We start from the raw sequence: 18,491 nt of genomic DNA on the forward strand, positions 1-18,491 counted from the left end.
TGTTGTGAGACAAGGAAGAAAGACCACTAATAACACCTAAGCTAACTACTCTGAGGGATCCGACCTCAGAGCACCACCTCCGCCTCCTCTGCCCCCGGGACCAGGCGCCCGGCCAGGAGCTTAAAGCTCATTTCGTCGCCATTTGTGGTGGTTTACGCGCCACTATTGTCTCATAAGGGTTTGGCCGGGTGTTAAGGACGACATTGAGAAAAGTGACGGTGCGGCTTAAGGCGTTTTGTGCCGCCTGGGAACACGGCAGCCCACTCAGGGCTTATTACTTGGCTGTGAGGCGCCTTCGGGGCCCCTGGGGTGCTTCACCTGGTGGTGGGTGAGAGCTTCGGGGCCCCTGGGGTGCTTCACCTGGTGGTGGGTGAGAGCTTCGGGGCCCCTGGGGTGTTTCACCTGGTGGTGGGTGAGAGCTTCGGGGCCCCTGGGGTGTTTCACCTGGTGGCGGGTGAGAGCTTCGGGGCCCCTGGGGTGTTTCACCTGGTGGTGGGTGAGAGCTTCGGGGCCCCTGGGGTGTTTCACCTGGTGGTGGGTGAGAGCTTCGGGGCCCCTGGGGTGTTTCACCTGGTGGTGGGTGAGAGCTTCGGGGCCCCTGGGGTGTTTCACCTGGTGGTGGGTGAGAGCTGCGGGGCCCCTGGGGTGTTTCACCTGGTGGTGGGTGAGAGCTTCGGGGCCCCTGGGGTGTTTCACCTGGTGGTGGGTGAGAGCTTCGGGGCCCCTGGGGTGTTTCACCTGGTGGTGGGTGAGAGCTTCGGGGCCCCTGGGGCGTTTCACCTGGTGGTGGGTAAGAGCTTCGGGGCCCCTGGGGTGTTTCACCTGGTGGTGGGTGAGACCTTCGGGGCCCCTGGGGTGTTTCACCTGGTGGTGGGTGAGAGCTTCGGGGCCCCTGGGGTGCTTCATCTGGTGGAGAGTGTGAGAGCTTCGGGGCCCCTGGGGTGTTTCACCTGGTGGAGAGTGTGAGAGCTTCGGGGCCCCTGGGGTGTTTCACCTGGTGGTGGGTGAGAGCTTCGGGGCCCCTGGGGTGTTTCACCTGGTGGTGGGTGAGAGCTTCAGAGCACTGGGTGTTGTCGTAAATTTCAACACCAACGTATTAACACCTGGCATCCCCAGCTAAAATGGCTGTCTGGAACTTACTAATATTACTAATCTACTTACTTCATCACAGAGAATGGATTTTGTGGCTTCACAGTAAAATGGGATGTTGCCACGTAAGCAAAGCCGCTATTTATACACAATAGTCATCATGTGAAAATATAAAACCTTTAGTCCAAAGCTTAAATTTGTAAAAAAGTTCTCTTTAGAGTTGAATTTAATTCAGTGTTAAACAATTATGAAGTTTATCTCCCTAAGTCGATTATGACAAATTTGGAACAGGCGAGAGGGTGGCGTCTCTCGTGCCGGGAGGGAGGAGGCTGACACCATATTGCACGGAGCGACGGTAGTAGAGGACACGCTTGAGCGAGACCTTCCTTCCAAGATACGAGTTGTGGGACAATAGTGTCTCCTGTTATCCCCACAAACCTTCGCTAGCCACACGGAAGTGTTCTACTTCCGATTGACAGGTAAATTAAAGTGATCACTTGAGTTATAGGTCAGTTGGTTAGGGCGTAGGCTACCCACCCAAGATGGATGATCATTATTATATTAACAGCAATCTCCTTTTATGTATTTATACCTCAGATCCTTATTGCTTGTGTTACGATGTACTTAATTCGCAGGTGAAATCAAGGGGAAAGAGATAGCTACAATGAATCATTTATCTGGCCATATCTTGACTTGACGTCCTACAGCCTCGACCCATAACGACGCGGCTCACGTGATCAAGACACGTGCACGGCTGGGTGACCAAATCCTACTCTAATCAACAGCTAAGCTCTTTATATGTTCTATAATCCAAGTAGTAGTAAACTAACTCAGTAGCATATTCTATTAGTTAATTTATGTAAATAATAAACTACGTATGTAATTAATTTATGTAATTAATAGGCAATGTACAAATTCCCCCCCCCCCCCCATCTTTTGACCTGGATAACACCTGGCAGGATAAATGAATAAAATACAATCCACTTTCAAATTACAGTTAATTCTTAATTAATAATATTAATTGAAAGTAAACTAATAAGTTAATCATTTAAAGAAAGTTCATTAAATAAATTCCTGCTGGGAAAATTCCCCACAGGTGTTCTACATTGTGGTTTGTGACAGTTTTAAAGCCCTGGGGTGTTTCACCTGGTGGTGGGTGACAGCTTTAGAGCCCTGGGGTGTTTCACCTGGTGGTGGGTGACAGCTTTAGAGCCCTGGGGTGTTTCACCTGGTGGTGGGTGACAGCTTTAGAGCCCTGGGGTGTTTCACCTGGTGGTGGGTGACAGCTTTAGAGCCCTGGGGTGTTTCACCTGGTGGTGGGTGACAGCTTTAGAGCCCTGGGGTGTTTCACCTGGTGGTGGGTGACAGCTTTAGAGCCCTGGGGTGTTTCACCTGGTGGTGGGTGACAGCTTTAGAGCCCTGGGGTGTTTCACCTGGTGGTGGGTGACAGCTTTAGAGCCCTGGGGTGTTTCACCTGGTGGTGGGTGACAGCTTTAGAGCCCTGGGGTGTTTCACCTGGTGGTGGGTGACAGCTTTAGAGCCCTGGGGTGTTTCACCTGGTGGTGGGTGACAGCTTTAGAGCCCTGGGGTGTTTCACCTGGTGGTGGGTGACAGCTTTAGAGCCCTGGGGTGTTTCACCTGGTGGTGGGTGACAGCTTTAGAGCCCTGGGGTGTTTCACCTGGTGGTGGGTGACAGCTTTAGAGCCCTGGGGTGTTTCACCTGGTGGTGGGTGACAGCTTTAGAGCCCTGGGGTGTTTCACCTGGTGGTGGGTGACAGCTTTAGAGCCCTGGGGTGTTTCACCTGGTGGTGGGTGACAGCTTTAGAGCCCTGGGGTGTTTCACCTGGTGGTGGGTGACAGCTTTAGAGCCCTGGGGTGTTTCACCTGGTGGTGGGTGACAGCTTTAGAGCCCTAGGGTGTTTCACCTGGTGGTGGGTGACAGCTTTAGAGCCCTAGGGTGTTTCACCTGGTGGTGGGTGACAGCTTTAGAGCCCTGGGGTGTTTCACCTGGTGGTGGGTGACGGCTTTAGAGCCCTGGGGTGTTTCACCTGGTGGTGGGTGACAGCTTTAGAGCCCTGGGGTGTTTCACCTGGTGGTGGGTGACAGCTTTAGAGCCCTGGGGTGTTTCACCTGGTGGTGGGTGACAGCTTTAGAGCCCTGGGGTGTTTCACCTGGTGGTGGGTGACAGCTTTAGAGCCCTGGGGTGTTTCACCTGGTGGTGGGTGACAGCTTTAGAGCCCTGGGGTGTTTCACCTGGTGGTGGGTGACAGCTTTAGAGCCCTGGGGTGTTTCACCTGTTGGTGGGTGACAGCTTTAGAGCCCTGGGGTGTTTCACCTGGTGGTGGGTGACAGCTTTAGAGCCCTGGGGTGTTTCACCTGGTGGTGGGTGACAGCTTTAGAGCCCTGGGGTGTTTCACCTGGTGGTGGGTGACAGCTTTAGAGCCCTGGGGTGTTTCACCTGGTGGTGGGTGACAGTTTTAGAGCCCTGGGGTGTTTCACCTGGTGGTGGGTGACAGCTTTAGAGCCCTGGGGTGTTTCACCTGGTGGTGGGTGACAGCTTTAGAGCCCTGGGGTGTTTCACCTGGTGGTGGGTGACAGCTTTAGAGCCCTGGGGTGTTTCACCTGGTGGTGGGTGACAGCTTTAGAGCCCTGGGGTGTTTCACCTGGTGGTGGGTGACAGCTTTAGAGCCCTGGGGTGTTTCACCTGGTGGTGGGTGACAGCTTTAGAGCCCTGGGGTGTTTCACCTGGTGGTGGGTGACAGCTTTAGAGCCCTGGGGTGTTTCACCTGGTGGTGGGTGACAGCTTCAGAGTCCTGGGGTGTTTCACCTGGTGGTAGGTGACAGCTTCAGAGCCCTGGGGTGTTTCACCTTGTGATGGGCGACAGCTTCAGAGCTCTGGGGTGTTTCACCTGGTGGTGGGTGAGAGCTTCGGGGCCCCTGGGGTGTTTCACCTGGTGGTGGGTGAGAGCTTCGGGGCCCCTGGGGTGTTTCACATGGTGGTGGGTGAGAGCTTCGGGGCCCCTGGGGTGTTTCACCTGGTGGTGGGTGAGAGCTTCGGGGCCCCTGGGGTGTTTCACCTGGTGGTGGGTGAGACCTTCGGGGCCCCTGGGGTGTTTCACCTGGTGGTGGGTGAGAGCTTCGGGGCCCCTGGGGTGTTTCACCTGGTGGTGGGTGAGAGCTGCGGGGCCCCTGGGGTGTTTCACCTGGTGGTGGGTGAGAGCTTCGGGGCCCCTGGGGTGTTTCACCTGGTGGTGGGTGAGAGCTTCGGGGCCCCTGGGGTGTTTCACCTGGTGGTGGGTGAGAGCTTCGGGGCCCCTGGGGTGTTTCACCTGGTGGTGGGTGAGAGCTTCGGGGCCCCTGGGGTGTTTCACCTGGTGGTGGGTGAGACCTTCGGGGCCCCTGGGGTGTTTCACCTGGTGGTGGGTGAGAGCTTCGGGGCCCCTGGGGTGCTTCATCTGGTGGAGAGTGTGAGAGCTTCGGGGCCCCTGGGGTGTTTCACCTGGTGGTGGGTGACAGCTTTAGAGCCCTGGGGTGTTTCACCTGGTGGTGGGTGACAGCTTTAGAGCCCTGGGGTGTTTCACCTGGTGGTGGGTGACAGCTTTAGAGCCCTGGGGTGTTTCACCTGGTGGTGGGTGACAGCTTTAGAGCCCTGGGGTGTTTCACCTGGTGGTGGGTGACAGCTTTAGAGCCCTGGGGTGTTTCACCTGGTGGTGGGTGACAGCTTTAGAGCCCTGGGGTGTTTCACCTGGTGGTGGGTGACAGCTTTAGAGCCCTGGGGTGTTTCACCTGGTGGTGGGTGACAGCTTTAGAGCCCTGGGGTGTTTCACCTGGTGGTGGGTGACAGCTTTAGAGCCCTGGGGTGTTTCACCTGGTGGTGGGTGACAGCTTTAGAGCCCTGGGGTGTTTCACCTGGTGGTGGGTGACAGCTTTAGAGCCCTGGGGTGTTTCACCTGGTGGTGGGTGACAGCTTTAGAGCCCTGGGGTGTTTCACCTGGTGATGGGTGACAGCTTTAGAGCCCTGGGGTGTTTCACCTGGTGGTGGGTGACAGCTTTAGAGCCCTGGGGTGTTTCACCTGGTGGTGGGTGACAGCTTTAGAGCCCTGGGGTGTTTCACCTGGTGGTGGGTGACAGCTTCAGAGTCCTGGGGTGTTTCACCTGGTGGTAGGTGACAGCTTCAGAGCCCTGGGGTGTTTCACCTTGTGATGGGCGACAGCTTCAGAGCCCTGGGGTGTTTCACCTGGTGGTGGGTGACAGCTTCGGGGCCCCTGGGGTGTTTCACCTGGTGGTGGTGACAGCTTCAGAGCCCTGGGGTGTTTCACCTGGTGATGGGTGACAGCTTCAGAGCCCTGGAGTGTTTCACCTGGTGGTGGGTGACAGCTTCAGAGCCCTGGGGTGTTTCACCTGGTGGTGGGTGACAGCTTTAGAGCCCTGGGGTGTTTCACCTGGTGGTGGGTGACAGCTTTAGAGCCCTGGGGTGTTTCACCTGGTGGTGGGTGACAGCTTTAGAGCCCTGGGGTGTTTCACCTGGTGGTGGGTGACTGCTTTAGAGCCCTGGGGTGTTTCACCTGGTGGTGGGTGACAGCTTTAGAGCCCTGGGGTGTTTCACCTGGTGGTGGGTGACAGCTTTAGAGCCCTGGGGTGTTTCACCTGGTGGTGGGTGACAGCTTTAGAGCCCTGGGGTGTTTCACCTGGTGGTGGGTGACAGCTTTAGAGCCCTGGGGTGTTTCACCTGGTGGTGGGTGACAGCTTCAGAGCCCTGGGGTGTTTCACCTGGTGGTGGGTGACAGCTTTAGAGCCCTGGGGTGTTTCACCTGGTGGTGGGTGACAGCTTTAGAGCCCTGGGGTGTTTCACCTGGTGGTGGGTGACAGCTTTAGAGCCCTGGGGTGTTTCACCTGGTGGTGGGTGACAGCTTTAGAGCCCTGGGGTGCATATTCCACACACTCGATAAACGTTCACACTCACTATGACCCCTGCTGTTGTTTGAAGACAGGAGACGGCAGAGTGAGGTGGGGTGAGGCAGAGTGAGGTGCGTCTACGCGAGGCTCCAAGGGCTGCCTGGGCCAGCAAGGGTGGTGTTGCCTCGAGATGCTAAGTCGAGAATGGCCTGGCTTCTGTACTGATGAATTCGGGACGCGCTTATAACAGTACACTGGGTATACACACTAACATGATTTTGTATACACACTAGCATGAAAGCTGAAGGAATGCACGCTGAACTATCTTTTGGCACCACATGATAGGTGTAAGGGGGAAGAACAGAGTGGGCGAAAAAATAAACAAAGTCCACAATCCTCAATAATTTGAATATCAAAACTCGATCTTCATTCAAACACTTGGAATCGCATTAATCGATCTCCTTCACACAGTTTACTCACTCAGCGATATGGTGACGGATCGCCCGAGATGGAACTGATGAACATGGATTACTTGACACAGTCCAGTTGTACCTGTGGGGTAACACATGTGATGGCTAAGACTTCTGTCTTGTATCTTTGTTATGTGGCATCTACCAGCGTCCTGCGATTACCGGATTCTGTTAAGATAATGTAGGGATGGGGGAGGTACCCTTCAGCTGGCTGAACTTTGATGTAGGCAGGAATAATCCCCTGCTCTGGCTGAAACAGAAGGTCCATGTCTACCTAAGACAGCGCTAGAGGACAGAATGGCGTCGCTTTGGGTGGGAAGAGCCTAGGGCCCCAGACGTCGCCTTGGTGTAAAATGGCCAATCAGGTTTGACAATCGGCTGAGGCCTCGTGCCTCGCCCAATCCTTGGGGAACCTGCTGTGACGTCACAGAGACCACCATTACCTCAGGACAGGCATGTGGCTCTCTCTCTTCTTCCCTTGTCTCTAAGCGACTTGAGATCAGAATTCAGGCTGAACCTGTAACTATTTATCCAGAAATGCTACAGCAATGATCGTTAGGTTTCTGGACAGCTGGGGATGTTTGCTTCCCAAAGACACCTAATTTCGACCTCCTATTTGCTATACTAAGAGAGATAACATTTTGTGCACACCCGTGCACTTACTGAAAATTTCTAAGGTCAAAATATCGATTTTCTCCTTCAATCAACCATGTGTAAGCTAGCTCAGAAATACAATCTCTGACACCAAATATACAAAAAAGGTGACAGGCAAAAGACACTGAACTACAGGTCAGTTACCCTAACTTGTCTTCCATGCAAGGTGATGGAGAAGATTGCGAGGAAAAGGTTCGAGGGAAGGAGGGAAGGAGCTTTGTAACACACCACCAGCATGGGTTCAGGGATGGTAGATCTTGTCTTACAGGCTTAATAGTACTCAACAACAAAAATTATGCAAGAAAAAGAAAAGTGGACAGACTGCATTTTCTTAGACTGTCAGAAAGCCTTTGACACAGTACCCCACAAAAGGCTGTTACAGTAGTTGGATAAACAGGCAGGAGTAGAAAGCAAGGTGCTTCAGTGAATGAAGGAGTATCTAAGCAACAGGAAACAGGGAGTAACTTTGAGGGGGGGAGGGGAGACATCAGAGTGGCGAGATGTCACTAGCGGAGTCCCACAGGGCTCTGTACTTGGACCTATCCTGTTTCTGATATATGTAAACGATCTTCCAGAGGGTATAGACTCATTCCTCTCAATGTATGCTGATGATGCCAATATTATGAGAAGAATTAAGACAGATGAAGATAGACAGAAACTACAGGACGACCTGGACAAACTGAATGAGTGGTCTAGAAAATGGCTACTAAACTTGAACTCAGGAAAGTGTAAAATAATGAAATTAGGTGAAGGGAGAAGGAGTCTGAACACAAGGTACCATCTGGGAGGTGAAATCCTACAAGTCAAATAGAGAGAAAGATCTGGGGATTAATATCACACCGAACCTGTCCCTAGAAGTCCACATCAAAAGCATATCATCAGCGGCATATGCTAGATTGGCCAACATAAGAACTGCCTTTAGAAACTTGTGTAAGGAATCATTCCGGACCTTGAATACAACTTATGGCAAACTATTCCTGGAGTATGCAGCTCCTGTCTGGAATCCATACCTAGTTAAATACAAGACAAAACTAGAGAAGATTCAGAGGTATGCCACCTAACTAGTCCCGGAACTAAGAGGTATAAGCTACGAGGAACGGCTACGGGAGCTGAATCTCACGTTCCTGGGAGACAGAAGAGTATAGAAGATATGATCCCCACCTACAAAATTCTCAGGAGAATTGACAGAGTGGACAAAGACAATCTATTTACCATGAGTGGATCACGAACAAGGGGACACTAACAGAAACTTAGTACCCAAATAAGCCATAGAGATGTTATAAATATTTTTGTCAGTGTCAGTGTAGTTAACAAATGGAATGCATTAGGCAAGGATGTGGTGGAGGCAGACTTCATACACAGTTTCTAATGTAGACAGGAAAGAGCCCAGTAGGCTCAACAATCTGTTCACCAATTGATTGACAGTTTGGTGGTGGGACCAAAGAGTCAAAGCTCAACCCCCGCAAGTACAACACTGTGAACACACACTCACACACACACACATCATATGGCTACATAGCCATATAAGAAGGAAGATGTCGGTAAATGACCAAGTGACAAGACTGTGGAAAACAGAAGGGACATATACAGAAAGTGACAAGGAAATCTGTGAGGTACTGAATGCAAGTTTCCATGGAGTGCTCACAACCGAGCCTGAGCGGCTCCCATTGTTAGAAGACATTAGGCTCACTAATTAGGTTCATAGGTTTGTGACGAGGCTTGACCCCTAGATGAAAGACTATCAGATATAAACGTGACAGCAGAGGAGGTAATGAAACAGTTGACAACACTGGATGCAACTAAAGCAGTTGGACCAGACAAAGTATCACCGTGGATACTAAAAGAGGCAGCGAAGGCTCTCAGCGTGCCTCTGGCAATGATCTTTAATGAGTCACTTCCCAGTTGCTGGAAGGAGGCAAATGTCTTACCGATTTTCAAGAAAGGTGATAGGGAGGAGGCACTTAACTACAGACCCGTATCACTGACAAGCATTCCCTGCAAAATACTTGAAAGAATAATTAGGCTTAGACTTGTTGAGCACCTGGAGAGCATTGGGTTTGTAAACAAGCACCAACATGGGTTCTGGACAGGGAAATCATACCTAATAAATCTTTTAGAATTCTATGATAAAGTAACAAGGATAAGGCAGGATAGAGAAGGCTGGGCAGACTGCATATTTCTTGACTGCCAAAGGGCCTTTGATACATTACTGCACCTAAGACAGCTATACAAACAGGGGCAGGCAGGAGTAAGCAGAAAGGCCCTAACAAGGGTAAAGAACTACCTAACAGGATGGAGCCAGAGGGTAATGGTAAGTGGCGAGAAGTTGGACTGGCGAACAGTAACAAGTGGAGTACCTCAAGGAATTAGACAGAGGATTGCTGGGACCAAAGCTCTTTCTAATTTACGTAAATGATATGTGTACAGGAGTGGAATCCTACATGTCAATGTTTCCGGATGACGCAAAATTAATGAGAAGAGTTGTGACAGATGAGGATTGTAGGATCCCCAAGAGGACCTGGGCAGATTGCAGGGATGGTCAGAGAAATGGCTACTGGAGTTCAACACAAGTAAATGTAAAGTTATGCAAATGGGATCAGGTGATAGGCGACCAAAGGGATAGTACACAATGAAGGGGAACTGCTTACCTGTAACGATTCAAGAAGGAGCCCTGGGAGTGGACGTAACACCTAATCTAACTCCTGAGGCACATATAAATAGGATAACGATAGCAGTGTACTCTACACTGGCGAAAATTAGAATTTCATTCAGAAACCTAAGTGAGGAGGCTTTTAGGTCGCTTTACACTGCCAACGTGAGACCAGTCTTAGAGTATGCCGCGCCATCATGGAGACCCCACCTGAAGAAACACATAAGGAAACTGGAAAAGATTCAGAGGTTTGCGACGAGGCTTGACCCAGAGTTACGAGAGATGGGATATGAAGAGCGTCTGAAGGAACTGAACCTTACAACACTTGAGAAAAGAAGGGAGAGAGGATATATGATAGGGACATATAAAATACTCAGGGGAATTGACAAAGTGGAAATAGATGAAATGTTCACACGTAATAATAACAGAACGAGGGGACATGGGTGGAAGCTTGAAACTCAGATGAGTCAGAGAGATGTTAGGAAGTTTTTTAGCGTGAGAGTAGTGGAAAAATGGAATGCACTTCAGGAACAGGTTGTGGAAGCAAACTCTATTCATAATTTTAAAATTAGGAATGATAGGGAAATGAGACAGGAGTCATTGGTGTAAACAACCGATGGCTGGAAAGGCGGGATCCAAGAGTCAATGCTCGATCCTGCAAGCACAAATAGGTGAGTACAAATAAGTGAGTACATCAGACACACACCAACTCAGATGGGACACAGACCTCAGAGCTACGTCTGGACAAGACATGATAGACTAAGTCATCCAAAAGTGTCAGGAGGCAGCAAACAGGTTTATACCAGCCCAAAAGGAAGAATCCAAGAAGCAAAAGAAGAATCCATGGTTTAATAGTGTAGGAAAATCCTAGCAGACTATTTCTTTTACTTTTTATAAAAATTAAAAATATTTACTATATTTTATTTTTTAATTGAATTTAATGTTATATTATTTTTATTCTGAGTTAGTTCTTAGTTAGTGGACTGTATATTCTGATTCAGCTGCTAGAATTTATCACACACACAGTTGGGGGGGAAGCAATTTGTAGCTTAAACCACTTTGAAGTGGATCCTTCATAAACCACATATTGTTTATCCAGTCCTTAATATATAAATTATAAATCATACCACATATGGTGGTCTAATCTACTGACATTATGCTTATAGTTAATCTATCTACAGTATAATATAAAAGGCAGGCCTTAGCTGCTACTGTAGGTGGGGCCTGCTAAAGCTATGTTGTTACTTCAGATAAGGGTGTGGCCTTGTGCCTCAGAGTGCCACGTAATGGCGGCTATCTGGAGGCCTGCAAGTCTTGATGTACAGCAGGGTAACAAATTTCTATAATTATGTTGGGAGCCAACTGTCTGCTTCAGTAACTTCCCTCACAATTACCTGTTTGGAATGTTTTACATTAGGAAAGCACATTAACCTATGAGATACAGGTGTGACATGAATATTTAATAATAATAATAATAATAATGATATTAATATTTTTTCTATGAAAAGTACCTACTTAGATGCAGAGTTACAAACACTCTGATTGATTTATAGATAGAGCTAGTACATACAATACCTAAAGCCACTAGTACACATAGCGTTTCGGGCAAAGTTTTGTGTATGTAGTAAAGAGTTTAGTAAAATGGTACTAACTGTGCCTGTGGTTTTCTCATGTTAATAACCGGCAACTTAATATATATTATATGGTGCACCAAATAAAACAGAATATAAAGCAGTCGCATACTCAAGCATTCCTGGTTTGGTAGAATTGCTGTGGTAGTTCCCTTAGGACAGAGTAAAATGTCTGTCATGCGAAACTCTTGTCACAATTCTCAGGATCACTCGTTTCATGTCTTTTGTTATGATTCAGTCTAATTATATTCAATCCTAGTGAACACTTTTTTATTAAGTTTAAACACTAGACTGTTGTTTAAAAGGAGATGAGATATATAAATATACGTCTTGTTGTATGATGTCACAGAATAACCCATTCTCTTTTTCTTAATGGGGGTAACTTGTGTTATTTTGTGTGTCGGATTTACAACATAATTCCGGGGGGGGGGGGGGGGGGAACACAAGTCGTAGTCCCTGTAACGACTGCGAACACTTTATTCCTCTCCTTCAGAAGTATAGTGTTGCTTTAATTTGAGTTTGCATCGTTGTGCAGCAGTCCGCTCGGGACGGACGTCCCTTACTGGCTCTTCGGGTGCTGGAAGTCGTTGAACGTCTTCTTTTCCTGCCAGTTCTAAAGGAACTAATTTCTCTAATGTTTTGAGAGTAGTGTTGTCTCGGCATTTTACTTTTACTATTCTCAAGATGCCCTGACTGTCTGGATGAACAGAGACGATTTGTCCTATAGGCCACTCTGAACGTGGCTTATCTCTGTCCACCAGAACTATGTCACCGCGGTTCAAGTTAATTCTGTTGTAGGGGTTATTTGCCCCGTAATGATACTCCCTCAGAGCAGTAAAGTATTCTCGAGTCCATACGTCATTCCACTGACTTATCACCCTTGATACATGCTTGAAACGTTGAACCAAATCACTCTCTCGGACATATAGTGGATCCTCTGGTTCCTCGTCCGTAAGGTACACTAGGGTGCTGAGAGGTCTTCCATACATCAGATGAGCTGGACTAAATGGCTCACGTTGTAAAACATCATCAGAGAGGTAGGTAAGTGGTCGGTTGTTAACTTGCACTTCTATTTCTATAGCAACGGTTTGGAGCTCCTGTAGGTCAATCTTTTGGCGGTGTAGGGTTTTCCATAGAGAACGTTTCACTGTACCAATCATGCAATCATAGAAGCCTCCGTGCCATGCTGCTCTGGGAGGCATGAATTTCCAGTGGCACTGCTATTGATTTAGAGCAGTACGCACCAGTGGGTGTGTCCAGATTTTCCTCATGCTTTTCAGACATGCTTCTCCTGCCACTAAGTTGGACCCATTGTCTGAGATCATTAACTTAGGACAGGATCTACATGAAGCAAACCTACGGAAAGCCTGTAAGAATGCCTCTGCACTCATATCGGGAGTCACTTCTAGATGGACTGTCCTTGTTGTGGCACAAGTGAAAAAACAGATATATGCCTTTACTGGTTTTTTGTCCTTGGTGCCTGTTAGTGTTAGTGCTCCTGTGAAATCCACTCCTAAAGCCTCAAAGGACAAATATGTAAAACTCGTTCTTTTGGGAGTGGAGGAGGTCCTGGATATGGACATACTCTGGCATCGTATCTCAGGCAAATAACACAGGATTTAATTATGGATTTTACAGTCTGCCGACCTTGGGGTAGCCAGTACTGTTGTCTTAAGTCTGTGAGAGTATCTAATACCCCACCATGCAGAGTGTTGTATTTGTGTATGTGTAACAAAACTAGTTTGCTTACTATGTGGTGATGAGGAAGCAATATTGGATTTTTTGCTTCCAGATTTATGTCCGCATGCTGTAAGCAGCCTCCGCATCTGATTATGTTATAATTGTTGGTATCTACCCAGAGATCTAGATAATTTTGTAGCTTCTTAGGGACATTGTCAAATTCTGTCCCGAATGTGTCTGTCTGAGCTCTTTTGACCCAGTACCTTAGGGCACTAGGAAATTTATGCTTGATTCCTATTTTCTTTAGAAAATCAAACACCACTTGGGTGACACCTATTAGTTTGTTCAGTTCAGAGTACCGATTAGGATCGATTACCAAAGTCCGAGGTAGTTCTGGGTTCTCAGAGGGAATAATGACATTGGTCACAATAACTTGTGGCTTTTGTTTAGGCCACTGGTCGCTGACTAGCCACTGAGGTCCATTGAACCACATCTCTGCCTTTGTTAATTGCTGTAAAGTCAGGCCTCGGAAGAGATGGTCAGCTGGATTCTCTTTGGTGGGTACATATCTAAGTTTATACCCTGCAGACAACTCTCGTATTTCCTTAACGTGGTTACTCACGTAAGGATTTTTACTATTATTGTTTTTAACCCACTGTAGCACTGCCTCATTATCTAACCATATCACTGTTTCTTCAAAGTGGATGTTGCTTAAGGCCTTGATCAGATTCTGAGCCAATCTTGTTCCTAGCAGTAAGGCTGTTAATTCCAATTGTGGCAATGATCGTTTCTTTAACGGTGCCACTCTGGCCTTTGATGTGAGCAAATTGGCTTGCCCATTTGAGACCAGGTAAGCTACTGTGCCATAAGCCTTTCCTGAAGCATTACAGAATACATGTAGCTTAATTGTTTCTTTTTCATTTACTGTGTTCCGAGGGAACTTGACAGACTCTAGGATACTTAAATCTTTCACTAGCCCTTGCCACTTTTCTTGTAAGGCAGGTGTTAGAAGATCATCCCAGACCACCTTTTGTTGCCAACATTCCTGCATTATCAACTTCCCATTTATTAATATTGGACTTATAGTCCCAATGGGTCGAAGGGTTTGCTGACTTGTGAGAGTAGTTTTCTCATTGTTAGGTTGGTGGTATCTGGCTCCACCGACTTGATTGTCAACTGATCTGCTGTCGTATCCCATTCGACGCCTATTACTTTTGTCTTCTCGGGTACCTGGTAGTCGGGAAAATCAGTCTCGATCAGTTGATTTAATTTGGCATTGTTGGAGACTCATGGCTGGAGAGGCATATTTGATCCCATTAATTCTCGATTGGCCTCGTGGTATATGGCTGTTCCTTGGATATTGTCCACATACAAGTTATTGCTAATTTCTGTTTTATTTGGGCTATTGGACTTCTTCAAGTCTGTGTCTAAGGTAGCTTGAAGCAGAAACAGAGAAGACGTGGCACCAAACAAAACTGATGCAAATCTGTAAGTGATTAATTCACTGTTTGGATCGTTAGGATCCTTGATCCATAGGAACTTGGTTTAGTTACGGTCTTCTTCTAGGAGACGTACCCTATGGAAAGCTTTACTGATGTCTGCCGTGTATGCGTAAGTCCCGATGCGGAACTTTAACAGCACATTGTATAGCTTTTGTGTCAGGCTAGGGCCAGTTTGGAGGCAGTCATTTAAGGAAACACTATTCTGCCTGGTCTTAGCACTGCACTTAAATACAATCCGTAGTGGGGTAGTAGCTGAATTTTTTAGTACAGGGTGGTGTGGCAGGTAGTGCCATTCTTTTGGGTTATCATTTGTGACAACTTCAATAAATTTGTCATCGAGTTGCTTCTTGATTATTTCATGGTACAATTTCAAATTCTCAGGATGTCTTTGTAAGTGCAACACCTGTGATCTTAATTGCTTTTGTGCCATAAAATGGTTGACAGGTAGCTGAGGATGATCCAGCTTCCATGGTAACCTGACCCAGTATTGATTATCTCTGTAAATAATTGAGTCCAGGTATTGTTTGCATGTCCAGTCATCATCTGGACTAGGTTGTTCAGGTACAATGCCGAGAGTTGCCAGGTCCCATAATATATATGCAGGGGGATCAAGCTCATCCTCGGACATGTCTTTGAACTGTAGTGGAGACTGTTCTCCTAGTCAGGCAACCATTACTGGATAGGCATGTTGGTGGTCTACAGGTGTGGGTTGCTTCAGCCGTAATACTGGGCCTGTTAGCAAATAGCCACCCACAGATGGTAACAGGTTCATTCCCAGTTTTTCATCCTTTCCTTTGATAAACGTATGGTAGACATCTGAACCCATAAGGATTCCAATATTGGAGAGGTTGTCTAATGTGATTTTGTCAGCCAATTTGATTCCCTTTTCTTCCAGGAATTTGGCTGTTGTCGCTTGACCATATACATACAGGTCTGATGGGAATCTATCTACTACAAGAGCTTGTATCGTTCGGACATAACTGCCTAAACGTACTTTAGGTTGAACTACCTTGAAGGCTTGGGCTTCTGAGTTAGTCAGGAATCCTGCTATGTCTATTCGTGTCTCTTGTACAGGCTTGAGTTTCAAAGCATCTACCAACTCCTTTGAGATAAAAATCATTTGGGATCCTTGGTCAAATAATCCACGTATGGTGACCTTGGATTTTCAATTTTTAATGATCAATTGAGCAGTGGATAGAGCTGATTTATGATCAGACCTTGTTGACAAGACACTTATGTCAGGTAGTATGGTACAAAGCTGTACTGAAGTGGAAGTTCCTTCCTCCACCTGTGGTTTGGGAGACTTTGTACTTGAGTCCTCACAAAGTGCTGTATGGTGTTGACCCTTATGGCAACTATTACAGGTGCGTATTTGAGTTGCACAGGTGTCGAGATTATGTGACCTTATACACCTGGTCCATTTACGTAACTCCTTGAGTCGTTTTATATGTGTAGCACGATCAGGGAAAGCTTTTCAGTTGTACATGGTATGTTGTTCTTCACAGAACACACATGGCCTGCAGATGTAAACAGCATCTTGGGGAGTCACCGTTTTGGGTGACACATTAACTGTAGGTTTGGAGGGACCCACTGCATGTGTACCCACACTGCCTTGTTTCCACTTTGGGGAGGGGGAAGTTGTTTTATATATTTTTGGAGTACTGTTTGTACTCTGTTGTTTACTATTAGTGGTAGAAGAAGGTTTAGATGTCGCTTTTCCATCTGTGTTATCTCATTGTCTTTCTATGGTGGATCTCAAACCTTCTGTTATCTCCTTTACTGTTAGAGAAGATTTGTTATATAAGACAAACAACTTATCCTGTACGTCACTGGGTAATTTGCGTCTCATATAGACTTGGATTATCCAATCCGATGCATCCAGATTCACTTTATTGTTAAGCGCCTTGAGCAAGGACTTAAGCTCCAATCTAAAGGCTTGGAGTGAGTCAGCTGATCCATCTGGAGGGGAATATCTAGGAGTTTTTGGGTTTAGAAGTCTGATAGCCCTTTCTGGCTTAGCATAATTTTCCTTGAGGAGCTGGACTGCGCTATCATAACCATCATCAATGAAGGTCAAATTACATACCACTTTTAACGCTTCATCCCTTAAGACAGCTTGTATATATGTAAAATTTGTGGTCTTGGCTATAGTGGCATTAGAATCCACTGAATCAAATTTGTTCCAGAAGTTATCCCAACTCTCGTCCTCTGTACCAGAGAAAGTTGTGAGACTGAGTGATTATAATTTGACTTTTGGTTGTGTCGGGTTTTGGGAAGCTGTGGCTGCAATGTTTATAGTGGCCTTGTGTATGGTTATTAACTTGACAAAGTGTTGTAACTTTGTTTGTATTGCATCTCCGTAATCTGTGTTTTCTTGTACTACAGCTTCCATTGCTTCTTCATCTATGTTGGTAGCAGCAAGTACATTGTGATATTTCAGAATCTGGTTTTGTACATGCTCAAGTTTGCTCTCTGCAACCTTATGATGGCCTTCCAGTTCTTCATAATCAACTGGGGTTTGATTACATAAATCATTTCATTTTTTGATCTGTCGGGTTAAATGACCCTTCATACCTGCGAGGGTCGCTTTTACATTTTTTGCATTAGGCATGATGGCTGTTTTTGCTAGCCGTGTTGCAGATGTACTAGTGCTAAGCCTTGTTGGACTTTGATTTGGACTGTTACTAGCACTTGAGCTAGTAGAGATACTAGTTTCCAAACTAGAGCTGTTTATCATTTAAAAATACCCACTATATAATCATATACACTGTAATTTGAGTGGTAGCTTTGTATCTATGCTGGTTTTACCTCAAGTTAGCTCCTCAATTATCACTCTTAGTTGGTACAGTGACACAGATTAACACTCAAAGGTGAAATGATTATAGTTAAATTATTACTATGGTTATGGTAATATTATATAGACAACACAACTCGGATTGTCTTGAGAAACTGCATAAAAATATGTGCTTGCTAGGTTGTAATATAGGTTTAACTCTAGACAAGTGTAAATTCTTACCCTTACCAGGTTAGCACAATAAATTAGACTAGGATGCTGTACAACACCAGTCTAAAATGTCCTACCCTTGTGTAAGAATTAGTTGTAAATTATGACATGCAGTAATTGTTATGGTGCAATATTATGTAAACACTTAAAATTATAAAAATCATATACATTTATGGGTAAATTAGCCTCTTATCAACCTCTTGTAATGAAAAAAAAAAATAAAATAAAATGTTTATTTAGGTAAGGTACATACATACAATAAATTTTTACAAAGATTGGTGGACTTATAGGTAGAGCTAGTACATACAATGCCTAAAGCCACTATTACGCAAAGCGTTTCGGGCATAAACGCTTATAAAAAAAAGCTCAATTGTTCGTTTGGTACAGGCCTTGGAACAATAATAGTGCTTGTTGTAAGTTCTGTTTACTTGTTAGCAGAGATTGAAAAAGTTAGGCTAGAAAAATGTATAGCAGTGTTTTCCTGCTATGATTAATGTATATGTAAATATTGTGTAAATATTACAGTAATGTTTATATTCTATCCGGTTCAAAGGACGTAACTTATGTGGGAAAATCCTAGCAGCCTTTATTTCTTTTTTCTTTTTATGAAGATTAAATATTTACTTTATTTTATTTTTTAATAGACTTTTATATTATATTATTTTTCTTCTGAATTAGTTCTTAGTGGACTGTATATTCTAATCCAGCTGCTAGAATTTATCACAATTTATCACACACAGAGTTGGGGGGGGGGGCAATTTGTAGCTTAACCACTTGAAGTGGATCCTTCATAAACCACAAATTGTTTACCTAGTCTTTAATATATAAATTATAAATCATACCACATATGGTGGTCTAATCTACTGAAATTATACTTATAGCTAATCTATCTACTATATAAAATAAAAGGCAGGC

The 18,491-nt window shown here is 46.0% G+C and overlaps 1 protein-coding gene across 1 annotated transcript; it reads right to left on the reverse strand.

Annotated features, from left to right (window-relative positions):
* Positions 1-14,357: 14,357 nt before the first annotated feature.
* Positions 14,358-15,200, reverse strand: LOC138351466 (uncharacterized). The gene is made up of 2 exons (XM_069303293.1): positions 14,624-15,200; positions 14,358-14,506 (listed from the first exon to the last, which is right to left on the reverse strand). The coding sequence occupies exons 1-2, from the start codon at positions 15,198-15,200 to the stop codon at positions 14,358-14,360; spliced, it is 726 nt and encodes a 241-aa protein (XP_069159394.1).
* Positions 15,201-18,491: the final 3,291 nt, after the last annotated feature.

Source organism: Procambarus clarkii, chromosome 49, assembly GCF_040958095.1.
Source record: "Procambarus clarkii isolate CNS0578487 chromosome 49, FALCON_Pclarkii_2.0, whole genome shotgun sequence".
Classification (NCBI taxonomy): Eukaryota; Metazoa; Arthropoda; class Malacostraca; order Decapoda; family Cambaridae; genus Procambarus; species Procambarus clarkii.

Excerpts from the sequence above, each read along its gene's own strand:
- LOC138351466 (XM_069303293.1), bottom strand. The coding sequence starts at position 15,200 with ATGTCCGAGGATGAGCTTGATCCCCCTGCATATATATTATGGGACCTG. Across the intron at positions 14,507-14,623 it reads ACGTCTCCTAGAAGAAGACC|CTACCTTAGACACAGACTTG; the intron begins GTAACTAAACCA and ends TTCTGCTTCAAG.